Below are 17,884 nucleotides of genomic sequence, written 5' to 3' on the forward strand. Positions count from 1 at the left end.
TCTAAAATGCTATGATTTTTCTCAACAAGTACTAAAACAAACACTGGATACAAAATCACCCAAAGATGACTAAATTTATTCTACTGGAAAGAGGAGTTTATGGTATTTAAAATATTCTCGATGTTCTATAACCTCCATTACTTCCTCTGCCATCTCCCCCACCAAAAAAAAACGCATCCATACCTAGAGTGGAATAAAGGAAATGGAGATAAAACCCAGACTTCTCTTCAACTCTCCTTGCAGCCCATACCTGTTAGTTCCCTGCACTTCCCTACAGAAGACAATTTCTGACATGCAGAAACACTCATCTTAAATACAGTAAATTATTTGTAAGGGAAGGGAAATGGAGAGCAAAGTAATTATATTTCTTTTAACCTGATTAGCCCAATCTTGAGAAATGTATTTTAAGGTATTGAAAGACTTTCAGATATTAATAAAGACGTACATTTTTTTATGGTTTTTTTAAATTTTATTTTTGAAGGACAGAGACAGAGCATGAGAGGGGGAGGAGCAGAGAGAGAGGGAGACACAGAATCCGAAGCAGGCTCCAGGCTCTGAGCTGTCAGCACAGAGCCCAATGTGGGGCTCGAACTCACGAACTGTGAGATCATGACCTGAGCCGAAGTCGGATGCTTAACCGACTGAGCCACCCAGGTGCCCCAAGACGTACATTTTTTTAAAAGCTTAGTGTTCAGGGGCCCTCGGGTGGCTCAGTCGGTTAAGCATCCGACTTCGGCTCAGGTCATGATCTCGAGGTTTGTGAGTTTGAGCCTTGCATCGGGCTCTCTGCTGTCACTGCAGATCCTGTTTTGGATCCTCTGTCCCCCGCCTCTCTCTGCCCCTCCCCTGCTCACGCTCGCTCGCTCTCTCTCTCTCTCTAAAAAATAAACTTAAAAAAAATAAAAAATAAAAGCTTAGCATTCAAGCAAATGTGTGCGACATTTTGCAACACCAAAAATTTAAAAATCTATTCTTCCCAAAATTATCAGATCTAATTACACCTCCACCACAAGTATACTTCAAATCAGTTAACACTAGTAAAGAGATATTGTATATAGTTTCAAAACATCTATATGACTGAAATGGTCTATGCATCCAAGGTGTTGTGTTCATAAGATTGTAAAAGTCTGAAAAAAGGCATGTCAAGTATCAGTCATTACTGTATAGATTTTCAAGAAGGGGGTGGAGGGAAAAGGCTTGTTTAAATTCAGAGAATTACACCATTTAAAATACGGCCCCATATTCACCTGCAACGACATAAATTCATTGCATTTTTCTAAAAAGATTAAATAGTAATAATCATTTATGCCTTTATTTACATAATTAGTTTTCAATCGACTTTCCTGATTTTATCTTTTTGCCTGGGTAATCAAGCAAAATAGCAGTTATTTTAAAAATACAAAGCTTTGACTTAAACCTTTTTCATCTAAATCATTATTCATTATTTATAAATGTCATTTCTTAAAAGTCTGCCATTACCACATTATAAGTGACCAAATATTTGATTCTACTATTTCATCTTTCTGAGAAATAAAAATTATACCTTTTGTAAACAATCTTCAGATCTCGCCACTCAAGAAAGCTGCACATTTTCGGTTTCCGTGCTAAAACGGTTTGAACAAGTTCTCTTGTGATCTTTTTCTTTTCTTTGTCTGACAGTGGGACATACCATTTCTGCAGTCGAAGCTTTCCCTGACGACTAAAAAGCAACATAAACTGCATCTGTTAAGATAAATAGAACCAAGATTACATGCAACACTTTGATTCAGTAGAGATTAAGAGGACATGTTTCACAGAGAAGCTTTGGGGGCAGGGCCTTTGACTGACAAATGATCAGCAACCATCAGTATTTCTACGCCAGTAGAAATTCTGTAGAAATTCTTGTAGAAAGAAATTCTTGTAGAAAGATCTTCTGACCAGATGTAAATCTTCCCACCCCATCCCTTTCCACCTAAGTTTAGAGAATGGGGGGGGGGGGGGGACAGGTAAAAAGCCAGAGTGAAAATTTTGAGGAAAAAGAAAGATAATTCTTGCAATTTCAGAAACTACTGTCTGCCAGGGCTATACATTTCACATTCTCTGTATGCTTCAAAAGAGAACTGTTGACACCAACTGGTTCAGATACATTTGAAAGAAACAGCAGATCTAGTCCTGTTTTTCACCGTGAGGCTGTTCCAGTTCCAGGCTGAATTACTTGTGGACAGACTGCTATCACTTAGGATGCCCTCTTCAGTTTATGCTTATATATCTTTAGCAAAACAAAAGACCTCAAATATTAACCCAGAGAAAACCCCACAAAGGCACATTTTTCCTAATAAAAGCCTGATGTTTAAGTATCTCTTCTCATCTTCACTGTTTAAAAATTCCAGCATAAATATGCACACAATAAAGTGGGCTACTGTAATAATATGACAGAGAATATAAACCTCTAAAAGCCAAAATAAGAGGTACACACATGCAGAGACATTACACAAAATACTTCATTTGAAACAATTAAAAAAGGCATCTACAGATGGAGTGGATGCTGAATTCTGGTGTATTTTACTTAAACTATTTTGTATATGTGTATTGGGAATCTCGAATCTGTTGATTTGTTTAGATGTTTAATTTTCAAGGAAAGCTTCTTGTAATTCAACTGGTCTTCTCAACTGCAAACAGGTAAGCATTGTTTCTACAAAAGTAATTTAAAGGTAGAATTCAGACAGGGGTTTTTTTTCCCCCTTGTGAACTATTTTAAGTTCCTTTAACAGCGTTACTACAAGATTCCAGCCTGATTCTTAATATGCACCACACCATCTTAAATTTGAATATGGGGTGGGGAAATTTACACAACCAATTTAGAATAAACCGGGCTCTAAATTTCCCTAAGAAATTAGTGACGCTTTTCGTACTAATCCAAACGGGCATCAACAAGAAAGATATTTAGCAATTTATGAGGTGGCAATTTAACTTTAATACTCTATATTTAAGTTAAATAAAATCGGCTTATTACACCTCACTTCAAACCTTCCCTGGCACAAAATAAACGAACGACGTTCTTGTTATCAAAGTGCCCCCCATACGAGTCCTGTTAAGATAGCGGCATTCGAAGGGGGACAGCAAGTAAAGCATCAACTGGACAACGGGTTTAACCAGACCCGTTACCAGAACTTTGAGAATAACAGACCCCTATTCCCGGACCCTGATGACCTGGAAGGGTGGGGGTTGCTTTGGAAAAAGAGTACGAGCTCAAGGCTGTCTGTATCCCCTCCCTACCACTTCATAGGGCGAATAAATAATTCACTCTTTAAAATAATTATGTGCTAACATGGGACGATACCCGGTTGCGAAGCACAAGTATTCCTTCCCTCGAGTTAAAAACTAATGCTTTGATTTTGCCGCAAATCACAGGCCACCCCAGTTCCTCGAGATTGGTATTAAAAACAATAGGCTCGGCCGCGGAGCGGGCTCAGGGCCAGCGTTCCTCCGTCCGGCCGTCTCCGACGCCTCCCCGCCGCCCCACGGGGCCGCACTCCATCACTGACCGAGCCCGAGCGAGGTGACGGGCTAGGAGCGGGGCAGACAATGGCATTCGCCGCCGCGCAGGGGGCGCCAAGGGTCCTCGGCCGCCCCGGGCCGCGAGCCCCTCCCGAAAATGCCCCGCAAAACTTGAGGTGATTCCCGAACCACAGGTGCCGCGGGGGCTCCGCATCCTCGGGGCGCGGTGAGGAGTGGAGAGGGGCGCGGACGCGGAGAGAAGTGAGTTGCCGGCCGCGGCGCCCCACTGGGGGGCCAGCGGCCAGACACGGGGTGGGGTCGTCGGGGCGCGCGCGGGGCGGCGGAGGGCGCGCCCAATCCTCCCTCTCGCCTCCCCGTCCCCGACGCCCCCGCTCGCTCCCCGGGACTTACGGCGGCCGTGGGCCGCGGGCACGGCGTGGTTCGGCCGGCGGCAGCTGCGACGGGGGCGGCGGCGGCGGCGGCGGCGGCGGCTGAGGGGAAGCCCCTGTCGCCGAGCTGAGGAAGAGAAGCCGTGTTGCCGCGGGGAGGAGACCCAGTTGGCAGAGGGAAGGCTTAGGCGGCGAGGGGAGGGCGAGCCGACAGACCCCGCCCTGTGGGCCGGACGAGGGAGGAGCCGGGGTTGCGGCGAGCGGAGGGGCGGGCTGGGCGACGCGCGGGAAGCGGCTCGACCGTTGCCAACGGCACCGGAGGCAGCGCAGGTGACCGCACTCCAAGGAGGCCGATTGGCCGCGTCTCTACCGAGAGGCGTGGTCCCGGCCGGAAGTTAGGCCACGTGACCCGGAAGCGGCTTTTGCCGAGGCCTGCGCGCCTGCGCGCTCCTGCGCGTACCTTCGGAACTCGGGCGGGCGGCTACCTCACCTATCCAGTGGTGGGAGCGCAGGGTTCCGAGGTGCCCTTTGTCGACCCCGCTGTGCGGGGCAGGGAAGGTCAGGATCGCCAAGAGCCAAGTTCGAGCTCCGATAACTCTCCGTGCCCAAAGAGGGCGGGGCGGGGAGGCGTCACTGCCGGTGGTGATGGTGAGGAGAGTGAGGGAGTGCTGCACCTCTGGGGAAAACAAGTCAGCTCTGTCGAGGAGCTCGTGCACGCGTTCAGAGGGCCTTTTTCAATCATTCTGCCTCCACACTGCCTGGAATCCTGCACGTCCTTCCCATTGCACTGCTACAGCCCTAGACACCTTTTGCCCCAAGCCGTGCGAGTGTCTTTTCCCTGGGCTTGTCTCGCCAGTCCTCAGTGATGCGGACCTGATGAATTACTGTCCGTTCTCTGCCGAAAAGCCCCGACCGCATCTCGTCTTTGAGATCCCACTTCCTTCACACGGACTCGCGCCCCCCGCCCCCAAAGCCGCCTGTGTTCCAGTTAAGCCTTGCCGAAGACTTGCTCTGCCTGGCATGCACTTCCTCTCAAATGTTCCATCTATGAAGCCTCACCCTCAGACCCTGTAAGAACGAATCCCTCTTTCACCCACACGTTCATTAGCCTCTGTTTAGCACATCTTGAGTTTTACTCATTTTGCATCCCCACGTATCCATTTGCCTCTATTCAGCACGTTTTGAATTTTATTCATTTTGCGTCCCAACCTAGTTCACTGCCTGATAACACATCTAATAAATGGGAGTTGACCGATGAGGACTATAAAATGATAGATTTGTTAAGAACCAAAGTGCTGAGTTTTGTGCCTGGCACATAATGGATGTCCATATTTTTTTGAATGAGAAGAATGGATGAATCATCTAGTCCGACTCATCTTTTACAGATGAGGAAAGGGGAGCCCCACGGGATTAAGTGACCTTGCTTGAACAGCCACGGGTTTCTCATGTTGAATGCTATTCATTACCCCAGTCACCTAGGTTCTTACAAAGGAAGGTAGAAAATTGCTTTTGTTGAGCTATGCCCTTTTTGCAGAGGTTCCCAAACACAGTCGCCAGAATTTTTTAATGGCCCAAAGTGAAAAAGAAATGCTACGTTTTCCACGAAGCTAAATTTAATCAATTTAAAGGAATCCTTTATTAGGGATTGTGTTCTTTTGTGTGTGGTAAAAGGTCTATAAAACTATGATAGTATATAGTAGGGATTTGAGGGCATTGTTAATGCCCTTATTTGACAAAATAAAAATGTATAATACCTTCCCTTTTGAGCACAACTATACTGCTAGGAAAATTTCCTACAAAAATATATGATAATGTATGCTGGGATATTAAACAAGTGGTCGACAGAAGGCACAGAGCTGGCTTTCTGTGGTGTTTAGGCCCCCTGCCCAAATTTCTCTCTGCTTCCTGAGTAGTCATTCTCCAAAGTCACATGTTAATGCCCCATTTCTCCCTTACTACACAAAACAGATGCCATTAGTCAGTTCAAAGATAGATCTAATACTGTGCAATGAAAACTTGTCCTCTAGATCCAAATGCTGTTTTTCTTTTTCTGTACAAACGAGGTTCCTAAGATAACCGCCTCTAAGTTTAAAGTCATTGGTTATGTTCCTAATGTAGGTCTGTGGTTCTGAAAATGAAGACAGGAGTCTTGCTGATGACATATTGGCAGTCTCTGGTGCTCCTAGCCAAGAAAAGGTGGGGGTGGGAGGGTAGTGGGGGAAAGGAATTATGGGAAAAATAATTAGCAGCTGAAAGCAGCTATTACATAATCTTGGCTGCTTATTAATTTAGGAGAAGGAATAGCTTATTAAATTCTAATAGCAACAGCACAACTGCAAACAACCTAGCAATTAACAATGCGGGGCCCATTATTTTGTTAATATGTCCTCTTTTTTTGGCAAGTGTATAAGAACAAAATTTATAGAAGCACATGGTCTTTTTCAGTAGATTATAGATGGTTTTTCCCCAGCCTTAGTATTAAGTGCTAATTGTGCATTCACTGTGGAAGACAAAAGAAGCACTGTTACTGTCTTTGTTAGTAATTAACTGCTTGACTTTGATTCCCACATGTTCCAAATTGTGGGCTTTCTTCTATACGGATTCTCACCTAGTATCTTCTTCATCTGTCATGTTAATAGGGTATCTTTTTTAATCCTCTGCTTTTGTTATCTGGGTGGTCCTGATTTCTTGGTTGTTAAGGATGAAACAAAAATTATTTTTTATGAAAAAGTAAAAATCAGGTTTTATACCTTTTTTTCTTGGTACAGGAGACATTTATTACAAACTCATTTCTCATGGAACAAGAGTATGCACTTTCATGGTGCGAGGCTGTCTGATGCTTCCCAGGTTTCAGTGGCCCAGGCAGATAAAGGAAAATTGAACAAGGTCAGAAGAGAGAAGAACAGATCTGTCCTTAAGTAGGAAAGATAACCGTGTTGCCAGTATACAGAAGGGGAGCAAATGAAGTATTTCTGGTAAACTGCCTTTTATTTATTTTTTATTGAAATATAATTGACCCACAGCATTATATTAGCTTCAGGGATACAACGTAATGATTTGATATTTATGTAGATTTGTGAAATGATCACCACAATCTAGTTAGCATCACTTGTTTCTTAAAAAAGAAAACAGTGCCTAGCTTTCATTTATGCTTAATGCGTGAGGTGAGGGTGAAGTGGGGATTTTGTTTTCTAACAAGAAAATTTTGAGATTTTTAATGTAATCTTTTAAAAGTTATCAAAAATAACTTTAGTTTCCTGTTAAATGTGTGATGGCTATGTGCTTTTATCTCTCCTTCTCAAAATGCCCTTAAATGAAAAAAAAAAAAAAAAAAGAGGAATGTTTGAAGTATATACCCACATGGACAATAATGGTAAACCCTCATGCACTAGCCGTAAGAAAATAGATAACATCTAACATAAACGAAAAAATAGGATTATTAGTGCAGTCTCTTCAAAAATATATTTATTTATTGGGGCGCCTGGGTGGCTCAGTCGGTTAAGGGTCTGACTTCGGCTCTGGTCATGATCTCGCAGTTCGTGAGTTCAAGCCCCGCGTCAGGCTCTGTGCTGACAGCTCAGAGCCTGGAGCCTGCTTCTGATTCTGTGTCTCCCTCTTTCTCTGCCCCTCCCCTGCTCATGCTCACTCGCTCTCTCTCTCTCTGTCAAAAATAAACATTAAAAAAATTGTAGATATTTATTTATTTTGAGAGAGAAAGAGAGCTTGTGCAGGAGAGGGGCAGAAAGCGGGGGAGACAGAGAATGCCAAGCAGGCTCTGTGCTGCTAGTGCGAAGCCTAACCTGGGGCTCAAAGCCACGGACCGTGAGATCATGACCTGAGCTAAAATCAGGAGTTGAAATCAAGGTGCTTATTCTTGATTAGCACCGACTGAGGCACCCAGGGACCCCAATTAGTGTATTCTTGAGACACCAGGAAGCAAATTGCAGAGGCAATGATGACTTTCTTTCCAGAGACAGAATCTTGAGGTAGGAGGTATTAAAGGTTATTATTACATTATATTTTAGTACAGGTTTTACTTAGATCACTTTTTACAATATTGTAATGAAATAGATAAAACCTCTTCTGTTAGTGCTAACACTATTTTATAGACTTGTACAACATTCCTTGAGCCAGTCTATGTTATTTAGAAATGATTAAATAAAAATGCCTTGTAATGCAGTTCAGTGCTGAATCAGTGTAGAAGATCACAGTAAGTATAAAAAAGATGCTTAGAGTTTGTGAATTTGCATCTCCAAAGATAAACTTGTTCCAAGGAGAAAACTGACCTAAAGTAATGAGGATTTGTGAACCAATCATTTCAAATAGATAGAGCTGTCACTGCCAAAGTCCTCAACAATGAGCTAAAGAGAAATACGGGACATCTACTTTTTCTTGAAGCCTGTTTCCAGAGCTTTGAATAAAATGCAAGAAAATGATTCTTCTTTTACTCTTAGGCTAGAGCAGTGATTCTCAACCTGGGCAATTTTATACCCCCGCCCCTAGAGGACACATGGCAGTGTCTGGAGATACTTTCGGTTGTCACATTGGTGCCCAGGTATGGGGCAGGTGGGGGATGGGGGTGCTGCTGCTGCAACGCACAGGCCAGTCCCCTACAGAGAATGATCCAGCCTAAAATGTCAACAGTGCTGAGACTGAGGCCCCAAGTTAGTCACAGAAAAGGTTAGCATGTAGTAACCGAGCTCTTTTGTGGACATTTCAAGAAACGGGACACGTACTATCTTTATACAAGGTTTTCTCTCTCTCTTAGAGAAGTTGGAGGCATTCTTAATATTTGATGACAGGTACAATTCTTAACTGCTGGAAAGACTGGCCACATACATAAGGCAGTCAGTAACTAGAATAAACTATTGAAATCAGATGTTTTTTTCAAAGGGGCCCCGGAATATTAGTGGAGAGTATTTAGAACCTGAATCTATGGGATGACTATTCATTCCATCCGTTCATTCATTTAACATAAGCGTTTATTACATATCTACTGTATGGCAGCCACTGTGAAAGATAATGGAGTTGCAAAGATGAATAAGATGTTGACTGTGTCCTAAAGCTCCAAAACCATTTCTCCTGACACAGAATTTCCTGTCTTTTGGAGACAAATTCTGGGTAGTCAGAGGAGCAGTCACCAACCAAACATAAGAATACATTCTCTTTTGGGGAAGCCCCTAGAGATGCTTCATAGAAACTTCGATTTCCATGGGTGCCACCTTTGGAAACTATTTGTCCTAATGACCTACCAGGGCTCTCTTTGTGATCTTTTCATTCTGTGAGTTTTCTACAGCACTCTTAATTGACAGCAACATAAGAAAGTCGGCATGTTTTCAACAAAATGATTTCAAATAATATTCTTTTGACCTGGTCCTTGGAATGAACTGTTTTAGCCATAATCTAACTAAACTAGACTAGTTATTAAGCTAACTAAACTAGACTAGAGCATACTAGGTTATTCTCTATAGGATTTGTGAAAACATACAGATTTTTGGGTCCCATCCCCAGAGTTTCTGATTCACTGGGTCTGAGGTGAGGCTGAGAATTGTATTTCTAACAAGTTTTCAGTTGCTGCTGATGCCAGCGATTCGGGGATCACACTTTGAGAACCACTGCTCTACACCAGAAATAAAACACAACAGCCAACCCCCCCCCAAAAAAAAAACAAAAAACCACCCTGTGATACCTAACTGGCAAGTTCTCAAGCCAGCAATGGTGATATAATTTTCCCAGACTGAAGATCTGAAGAAACTTGAGATCTGAATTAAAAAAAAAATTTTTTTTTAATGTTTATTTATTTTTGAGAGACAGAGAGAGACAGAGTGTGAGTGGAGGAGGAGCAGAGAGAGAGAGAAAGACACAGAATCTGAAGAGGCTCCAGGCTCTGAGCTGTCAGCACAGAGCCCGATGTGGGGCTCGAACTCACAAGCCGTGAGATCATGACCTGAGCCAAAGTTGGACGCGTAACCAACTGAGCCACCCAGGCGCCCCAAGATCTGAATATTTTTTATTGCTGACTTCATTAAGTTTGATAACATTAGGAGGGTAATATTCCCAGTTACGTGAATCTGAAGCTAACTCTATATGCACATACCAGTTTGTATGCCCTGCACAAACTAATGTACTATATTAGTCTAAGTTAGAAATTAGAGCACTTGGAGAAACTTGAATGTTGCACCATAAAAAATCAGATGCTTACTTAATGACTATCACTACTCTAAAAATATTTTCCAACTACTCTCACCAAGTAGGAAGCCCCTCTGAAATATTTTGTCAACAATTACAGGCATGAGGTAGGAAAGAGAGTTGAGAGGGAATGACTAGACAGAATCAATATCTCTGGATATGGCAGAAACCCACTATACTAATCAGAATATGCCCCTTGCCACACAGCTAGACCCCATTCCTCAGCTACCCCTGCAGTTAGGTATCCCATGGGGCTGAGACTGGGCTGATGAAATGGAGACGGAAGTGATATCAGGCAGGGTCCAGAAAAACCTTCCACAGGAAAGCCCCTTCTCCCTCCCTCCCTCCTCAGCCCTGCTTTTGTCCCCTGCGTGTTGACACCCAGGGTGACTTTGGAAGTTAGTCTTTTAAGATGGCTGAGTCTCTGTCAGACACGCAGACCACCACCGCCACCATCATACTTACCACCAGTTGCACTTTAAGTAAATCAGAAACAACTTTGTATGAAGCCACTGATTTTTCTGGGTTCGTCTGCTACAGCTGCTAGCAGTACTGGCCATTCTTGCCAACTGTTATGCTGTTACTCGGTTGCAAAGAGAAAGAAACATAGTGACTGGGAGAGCAGGTGAATTTGCCAGCGGATCTGTTCTTTTTCTTAATTCTAAACCTGCTTTTTGTGCTCCTTCATGTATCTCCTTTTCATTGAAATTTAAAGAATTTAAAACTACTCATGTATCAAAGGGGCAAAAAGACTGATTGGAGGATTTTTATTTTTTTTATTTTCTCTGGCAGAACCTAGCATTTGTGCCAGGCGATAGATAAGGCAAAATTAAAAAAAAAAAAATCATAGGAACTGAAAGAGCCAAGGAGTTGGGGGTTGGGGGCACATTCCAGTAAACTGTCCCTAATTGTCCAAAGTAGATAATTTTATCATCAGTCTCTTAGAATCAAGAAACCAAAGTTTATAGTTTGTTTGTGACCAGATTATGTCTTTGTCTTCTAAATATTCTAGGACACAGTTAAAACATTTATCCAAAAGCACTATTTAGAGTACATGAACATTTTAATTGAATGATTTGAAAATTTTTTAGAAATGCTGCATGTATATAAAATATAACACATATATGAAATAATAGAATTTTAAAGGTCATTTCACTCAAGAACTGCATTTTACAAATAAGGAAATTAAGGCCCAGAGAAGTTAAACAAATGGTTCAAGATCATCCTACCTGGTTAGCGACAGATGAGGAGCTAAGACCCTATGTTTTGTCTCCAGGCAAGGTTTTTTCCACAACAGTATACAGTTGCCCAGAAACCACTAGCCCTTATCTGTAGGCAAAAACAAACAAACAAATAAACTGAGAAACTATACATACACAGCCCCTCAAAATGTAAACTCTTCAGTGCCTCCTCCTCTGATCTCTCTGACTCCTATTAAAGTATTTGTGTCTCAGGGCACCTAAGTGGCTCAGTTGGTTAAGCATCTGACTTCGGCTCAGGTCATGATCTCACAGTTCGTGAGTTCAAGCACCACGCTGGCCTCTGTGCTGACAACTTGGAGCCTGGAGCCTGCTTCAGATTCTGTGTCTCCCCCTTCTCTTTCTCCCCCGGCCCCCCCCCCACCCCCCGCTCATGCTCTGTCTTGCTCTCTGTCTCTCTCTCAAAAATAAATAAACATTAAAAAAATTTTTAATAACATAAAAAAAGAATTGGCTTAATATGGTCCAACAGGAAAGGTATGCTATGCTCATGGATTGGAAGAATATTATTAAAATGTTCATACTACCAAAACCAATCTAGATGCAATCCCTATCAAAATACCATTAGCATTTTTCACAGAAATATAACAAACAGTTCTAAAATTTGTATGGAACCACAAAAATCCCTGAAGAGCCAAAGCAATCTTGAGAAAAAAGATCAAAGCTAGAGGTATCATGGGGCGCCTGGGTGGCTCAGTTGGTTAAGCGTCTGACTTCAGTTCAGGTCATGATCTTGTGGTTTGTGAGGTGCAGCCCCGACTTGGGCTCTGTGCTGAGAGCTCGGAGCCTGCTTCAGATTTTGTGTCTCCCTCTCTCTCTGCCCCTTCCCTGCTTGCGCTCTGTCTCTTTCTCTCTCTTTCAAAAATAAATGAATATTAAAAAATAAAAAAAGTATTTGTGTCTCCAGTAGCCAACTAAAACCCTTGAAATATCCAAGATTGGGACAGTATCTTATCAATCTCTGTCTCGCATAACCTAATGCAATGCCTTGCATAAAATAGACACTCAAAAATGTTAATTAAATTGAATTGGATGACTCTACTTCAAATTTAAAAAAAGGAAAGAAAATGAATTGGAATGGCAAAAGGTTTACTAAGCCCCTGTCTTATTACCTCTCGAATGTTGCCAGTTTTCTGTGCCCCCTCTTCCTGCCATAGCATGCAAAGTATCTTCTTTCTTTCTGTCCCCACTAATATTGCACTAGGTCAGACCAAGAAACTGGAACTTCTGTCTCACCCTTTCCTTCCAACCGATCCCATTACGGTTTCTTCTGCATGCGCATGGCCACTTGAGTGTTTTTTCTAAAACTTAAATCTGAGATTAGACCCCCTGCTTAAAATGCTTCCATTTCTTTATTACTTCGTGAATTTGTACACCTAAGTCTGGACCAGGCATTCAGTACTGGGGATAAAATAGAGAACAACTTAGATAGAACCTCCCACCAGGTTCATAGGTTGTAAAGGTGGGGTTGGCAGGGGGAGTAGAGTTTACAATTGGCAATCCCAATACAGTGGAGTGAGTGTTTCAAAGGGGGGAGGGCAGGATGCTGTGGGAGCATATAAGTGAGGGCCTAACCTAGAGTTTTGGTACTAGTGATATGTGGTGGAGTCAGGGAAGATTGTTTGGAAGATACAGCCTTTGGCCAAGATTTTTTAAAAAGATGGGGGGAGGGGGGCATTAAGCAAGAGAAGACAGGGCAAGAGTGTTCCGTAAAGAGAGAATAGCATGGGCAAAGGTGAAGCGATGAGTGCATGAGTATCCTAGGGACCAGAACAGAAGGTCCACATGGCCAGAGGGTACCTAGGTAGGGATGAGTCTGCGAGGATAGGAGAATCAGATCAGGTGGGACCTTTCAAGCCAGATTAAAAAGATACAGGCTTTCTATAAGGATATTGGGAGACATTGAAAGATTTTTAAGCAAGGGCACTGCCATTACAGGATATGAGTTTTAGAGTTTCAGAAAGATCAGTCTGAATGAACTGTGGTTAATTACAGGATATATTGTAGCCAGAGTTTAGTTGTAGATAGAATGAACCATGTTCTAACTGATACTGATGGAAGCAGTCTAAAAATGATTGGAAGAGCACAATCTAGGCTGAGTTTCCAGAAAAACCTTCCAGAATAATACTACAGACCTTGACTGCCGGGGAGCCTCTGTGTCTGCCGTGATCAGTGAGCTGGAATGTTAAGAAGCTGTCTCCCTAACTGCTGGCTTCAGGACTATACCTTCTGTGCTGTGTTTAAGAAGTCAGGAAGCTGTTGCCAGCAAAATGGATGCTTGGGTACTGCCTTTTTTCCCCCAGTTATATGGATAGGGACTGGACACTGGGCTCCTTCTCCAGCTGCCACTGAAAGCCAGACGCTTCCATAACCATGCTGGCCAGCTGGAATAGCAGAGGCAAGGCCCCCTCTTCATGATATATCACTTCCATCTTCCAAATGTTACATGAGTGCACTTGATCATTACAGTCTATGTCACAACCAGAAGCCTGTTTAAAGAAGGTTGTTTTTCATTTTCTGGAAAGAGCACGGCAGGGAGGTTGGAATGGATATTGAGCAAGCAGGTCCACAATGTCCATAGCAGAGGTTAAGACTGGTGGCTAAAAGACCAGTTGGGAAGCTGTTGGATAATTCACATGAGAGGTGACGGTACCCTGAACAAGGAATAAAGAGAGGTAGATTAGAGAATAAAGAAGGAGGTAGATTAGAGAAAGTTTAGGAGGTAGGACTGATTGGTATAAGTTGCTATGATGTGGGGGCCAAGTGAGTGAGCATAAAGTCAAGAATGACAATGGGGGATGATTTTCTGAGAGGAAACTCAGGAAAAAGGCAGACAGATGGTGAAATGAACCCATTTTTTTAAGCTCCAAAATCAGATATCTGAGGGGCCTGAATTCTACTAGCACCCTGAATGAGCTTGGAAGAGGCCCCCAAGCTGCAGATGAGAATGAATCCCTGGCCAACACCTTGACTTTAGCCTTGTGAGACCTAGGTAGAGGACCCAGCAAACTTGTACCCGAACTCCTGACCCATAGAAGCTGGTTTAAACTGCTAAGTTTGTGTTAATTTGTTACACATTTAACAGCTCACTTATACAAATACCCAGGACACAACTCAGGGATACTAAGTCTTAGGAGGCAGGCAAGGCAAAGCCTCAAAAGAAGACTGAGAAGGAGTGGTCAAAAGCATGGGAGGAGATCCGGAAGTATGTAGCATCATGAAGCTAAAGGAAGAGATCCTCATAAGAAGGAGAAAGTTGTCAAATGAGCCAAATATTGCTGAGAATTCAAGTAGGAACAGAAAGAGCTCACTGGAGTCAAAAAAGCCATTTGAGTGAAGTGATGTGTAGACAAAAAAGCTATTTGAGTGAAGTGATGTGTAGAAATACTCATTGCAGCATATGGAGGAAAAAGTGGAAAGGGAGAAATGGAGACAGCTTTTTTAGGAGGTTTGTATTTAAAGAGGGGGGAAAAAAGAGAGGTAGCTGAGACAGGGTAGGGCATCAAGTTCATGGTGCTGTTGCTTCAGGAGGAGGACATGCTGGTGAGTAGGAGTCAGCAGAGAGGGAGAGGGTGAAGATTTGAACAGTGAACGGTGGATGAGGAAGAAAAGATATTGATAAACACATAGTTTGGTGGTGCAGAAGGAGCTGCTTCCTCTCTGACATAGAGGAGGAGGTAAGATTATCTACTGGGTGTGAAGAGGGACGTGGAGATGGGTTGCGAGGTGCGAATCAGTTTTCTACTGGACCTTGGAGAACTGGAGAGAAACTTCTGGAACAATAGGAAAGGATAACTGAGGGCACTGAATAAGCAGTGGAGACAAGATCTAGGACTGGGTCATTCTGTAATTAGTTACACTGATGGAAGGTTGAGATTTGGCAGATGACTGAGATAGAAGGACAAGAGCCTGAAGTGACAAGGCTTGGCATTCAAAGCAGAGCAGGAAGGCAGTGACGCTGGAAGTGGGGAGTTCCAGGATGGGAGGGCAGGAGGTTGAGGAGATCGATAAGATCAGAAAGAGAGAAAGTAATGGGGCTGAGGAAGAGGAAGACCCTAACCCTATGAAGGCCAGGTTATAGTTAGTGCAGCTGAGTGAGACAGCTGGAAGTACTGGAAATTGTGTTCTGAGAGAGACACATGAATGCATTATCTCAGAGGTGGAGGAGGTAGGGAGGTTGGGTAAAGTGTGCAACAAATAAGGGCAGAGTGGGTGGCTGAGCGGAATGGAAGCAACGGTCCCCGGAGCAGAGAAGACCAAGGAAGGGACACACTTGGGTGTTAAGTAGTGGGTCACCTATGTGGATGTTAAAGTCATTTGGGATGGGAGCAGGACCAGATGGAAAAGGTGACCATGATCCAGTTGCTAAGGACTCCAAAGAGGAGTGGTGTATAATGGTAACAGGAGGAGTAAGGTGTAATTTAAAACAAAACAAAACAAAACAAAACAAAACAAAACAACCCCAGCTTTATGGGCATATAATCCACATGCCACACAATTCACTCCCTGATAGTGTACAATTCAGTGGGTTTTAGTTTATTGACAGAGCTGTGCAATTGTTACCAATATCAATTTCAGAACATTTTCATTACTCGAAAAGGAAACCCCATACCTCTTAGCCATTACCCCTGAATTTCTCCACGCCCCCCTTCCCCGCCAGCTTCTGGCAGCCACTAATGTGCTTTCTGTCTATGGATTTGCCTATTCTGGCCATTTCATTTAAATGGAAGCATACAGTATACAGCCCTTTGTGGCTGTCTTCCTTCAGTTAGCATAGTGTTTCCAAGATTCATCCATGAGATTTCATTTCAAAGCCTGCTTTTAACGGGGGGACAGAACCTCAAAAGAACTTAGGGGAGGATGTAAGGCAAACACTCCCTTTGGACACCAAGTCAGCTCTGGTCGTTAACATTAAGCACTGAAATTGTTATAAGTACCTCTTTCTCTTGGGAGTATGTAAAATAAGTTAGTATTAAATACTAATACTTTCTTTTTCCCTCCCCACCCCCAGCAGTAAATATAACAGAAAGCGTTGCTTAATTACAAAGATGGAGTCAGTCATTGTTGCTTCATGTTAACTACTGGCTTAAGAAACACATTCATCTTGTAGAGGAGATAATGAGCAAAACTGGCAATGGCCTAATAAGCTCTAAATTAAGCATGCATAATATTGAGCAAAATAAAAGAATCAGCAAAAAAATTTTTCTACTTATTGATCATTAGTGTTAATGAGAACAGCAGCAAGTGGCTTTGTTCCTGTTCGCTTAGAAAGTATAAAAACAAGGTAAGCAAACAATTAGGAAGGTTAATGTGAGGATTCAGTTTTCATCCTGAGAATGGAATACTTTACTTCCTAGCCTTTTGACCTTGGAAGCCCTCGACGGCTTCAGGTTTTGTGGTCTTTGGCTAATTTTCAATCACATCAGTAATATAAACTGTGCAAATGGGATCAGGGCCTACTAACAGCAATAAAAGCGAATAAATACATCTCCCTCCAGGAAATGTCAGTTACAAATAAGCATATGGGGCTGTTGTCTGTATGAAGGTACTGGAGCCCCTTATTAATAAGAGTGGAGGAAGTAATCCGAGAGACTAAATGTGCTGGCGTGAGGGGCTGAGACTCTTGGAGGAGCTCAGATGGGAAGAGACACATTAAAAACCTGGGAGGAAGGAGATAGCAATCAAAGACTCAGATCACAAGAACAGCACAGACCTGTAACACGAATGCAGGAAAGACTAACTCGAGAGAACTGAGACTTACTGAAGGGTATTTGAAATTGAAGGTTGGATGCTACAGTAGAATCTCTCGTTTGCCCAGTATCCCTCCCTCCTTCTAAGCACAGCACCCCCATTCTTTAGGGAAACTTCTCTCCCCTTCCCACCACCACTCCCCCTCCAAGGATGCAAAGAATAAAAAGAATGCAAGTCTTCAGGTTTGTGCAAACCATAACTGAAACTATGAAAACAGTTTTCAAAACAGGTCCTTAAGATACCATCTGCAGTCCATGGGAAATAAAAGTGCTTCCTGAAGACAGGAAAAGGGCAAATGTCTTGGTTTTCAGAAAGAGGGAGAAGGTAGGTGATGGCAATGTGAACAGGGATTTCAAAATTAGTTCTGCATTAAGAATATCATAGGGGTGTGGTGCGCGAATTTGCACAGAGGGAAGAGGTGAGCCTTAAAGAAAACAGCATGAATTTACTAAGAAAAGGCAGCCTGACAGGCAGGCTTTGGTTTCTTTTGTGATATGTTTATTAGATGAGTAGATCAAAGGAATTCTGTGGACATAGAGTTTCTGTATTTCTGCAAGGCATTTTTCAAAGACTTTCATGGCATCCTTGCGGAAAAGATGGAGAAACTGGATGGATGATGAGATAATTTAGCAGCATAACCACTCTCCCCTAAGAATGCTGATCTGTTTTTGTCAAATCTGGCAAATTTTCTTGAATGCCTGTATTAAACAGGGATGTTTTCCTAGCATGGTCCTTTTTAAGTAACCTGAATATGGGCTGAGTGGACGTGGTTATCAATGTCTGAATAACAAGAAGCTGGGAGGGAGTGTGAATAAATCA

The 17,884-nt window shown here is 42.9% G+C and overlaps 1 protein-coding gene across 6 annotated transcripts in view; it reads right to left on the reverse strand.

Moving 5' to 3' along the window:
• Positions 1–4,073, reverse strand: part of AP1S2 (adaptor related protein complex 1 subunit sigma 2) — a 28,537-nt gene extending 24,464 nt beyond the window's left edge. For 2 of the 6 annotated variants that reach the window (XR_009257231.1, XR_009257232.1), the window contains exons 1-2: positions 3,889–4,071; positions 1,544–1,722 (exon numbers count right to left, since the gene is read on the reverse strand). Coding sequence is in view for 4 of the 6 variants with exons in the window: in XM_058714048.1 (XP_058570031.1) it covers positions 1,544–1,722 (179 nt within the window). In the remaining 2 variants the exon portion in view is untranslated. Of the gene's footprint in view, positions 1–1,543; positions 1,723–3,888 lie in introns of all 6 variants that reach the window. The other 4 variants (XM_058714048.1, XM_058714050.1, XM_058714049.1 and 1 more) reach the window with 4 other exon arrangements.
• Between the last annotated feature and the right edge of the window lie 13,811 nt (positions 4,074–17,884).

This window comes from Neofelis nebulosa, chromosome X (genome assembly GCF_028018385.1).
Source record: "Neofelis nebulosa isolate mNeoNeb1 chromosome X, mNeoNeb1.pri, whole genome shotgun sequence".
In the NCBI taxonomy this organism is placed as follows: Eukaryota; Metazoa; Chordata; class Mammalia; order Carnivora; family Felidae; genus Neofelis; species Neofelis nebulosa.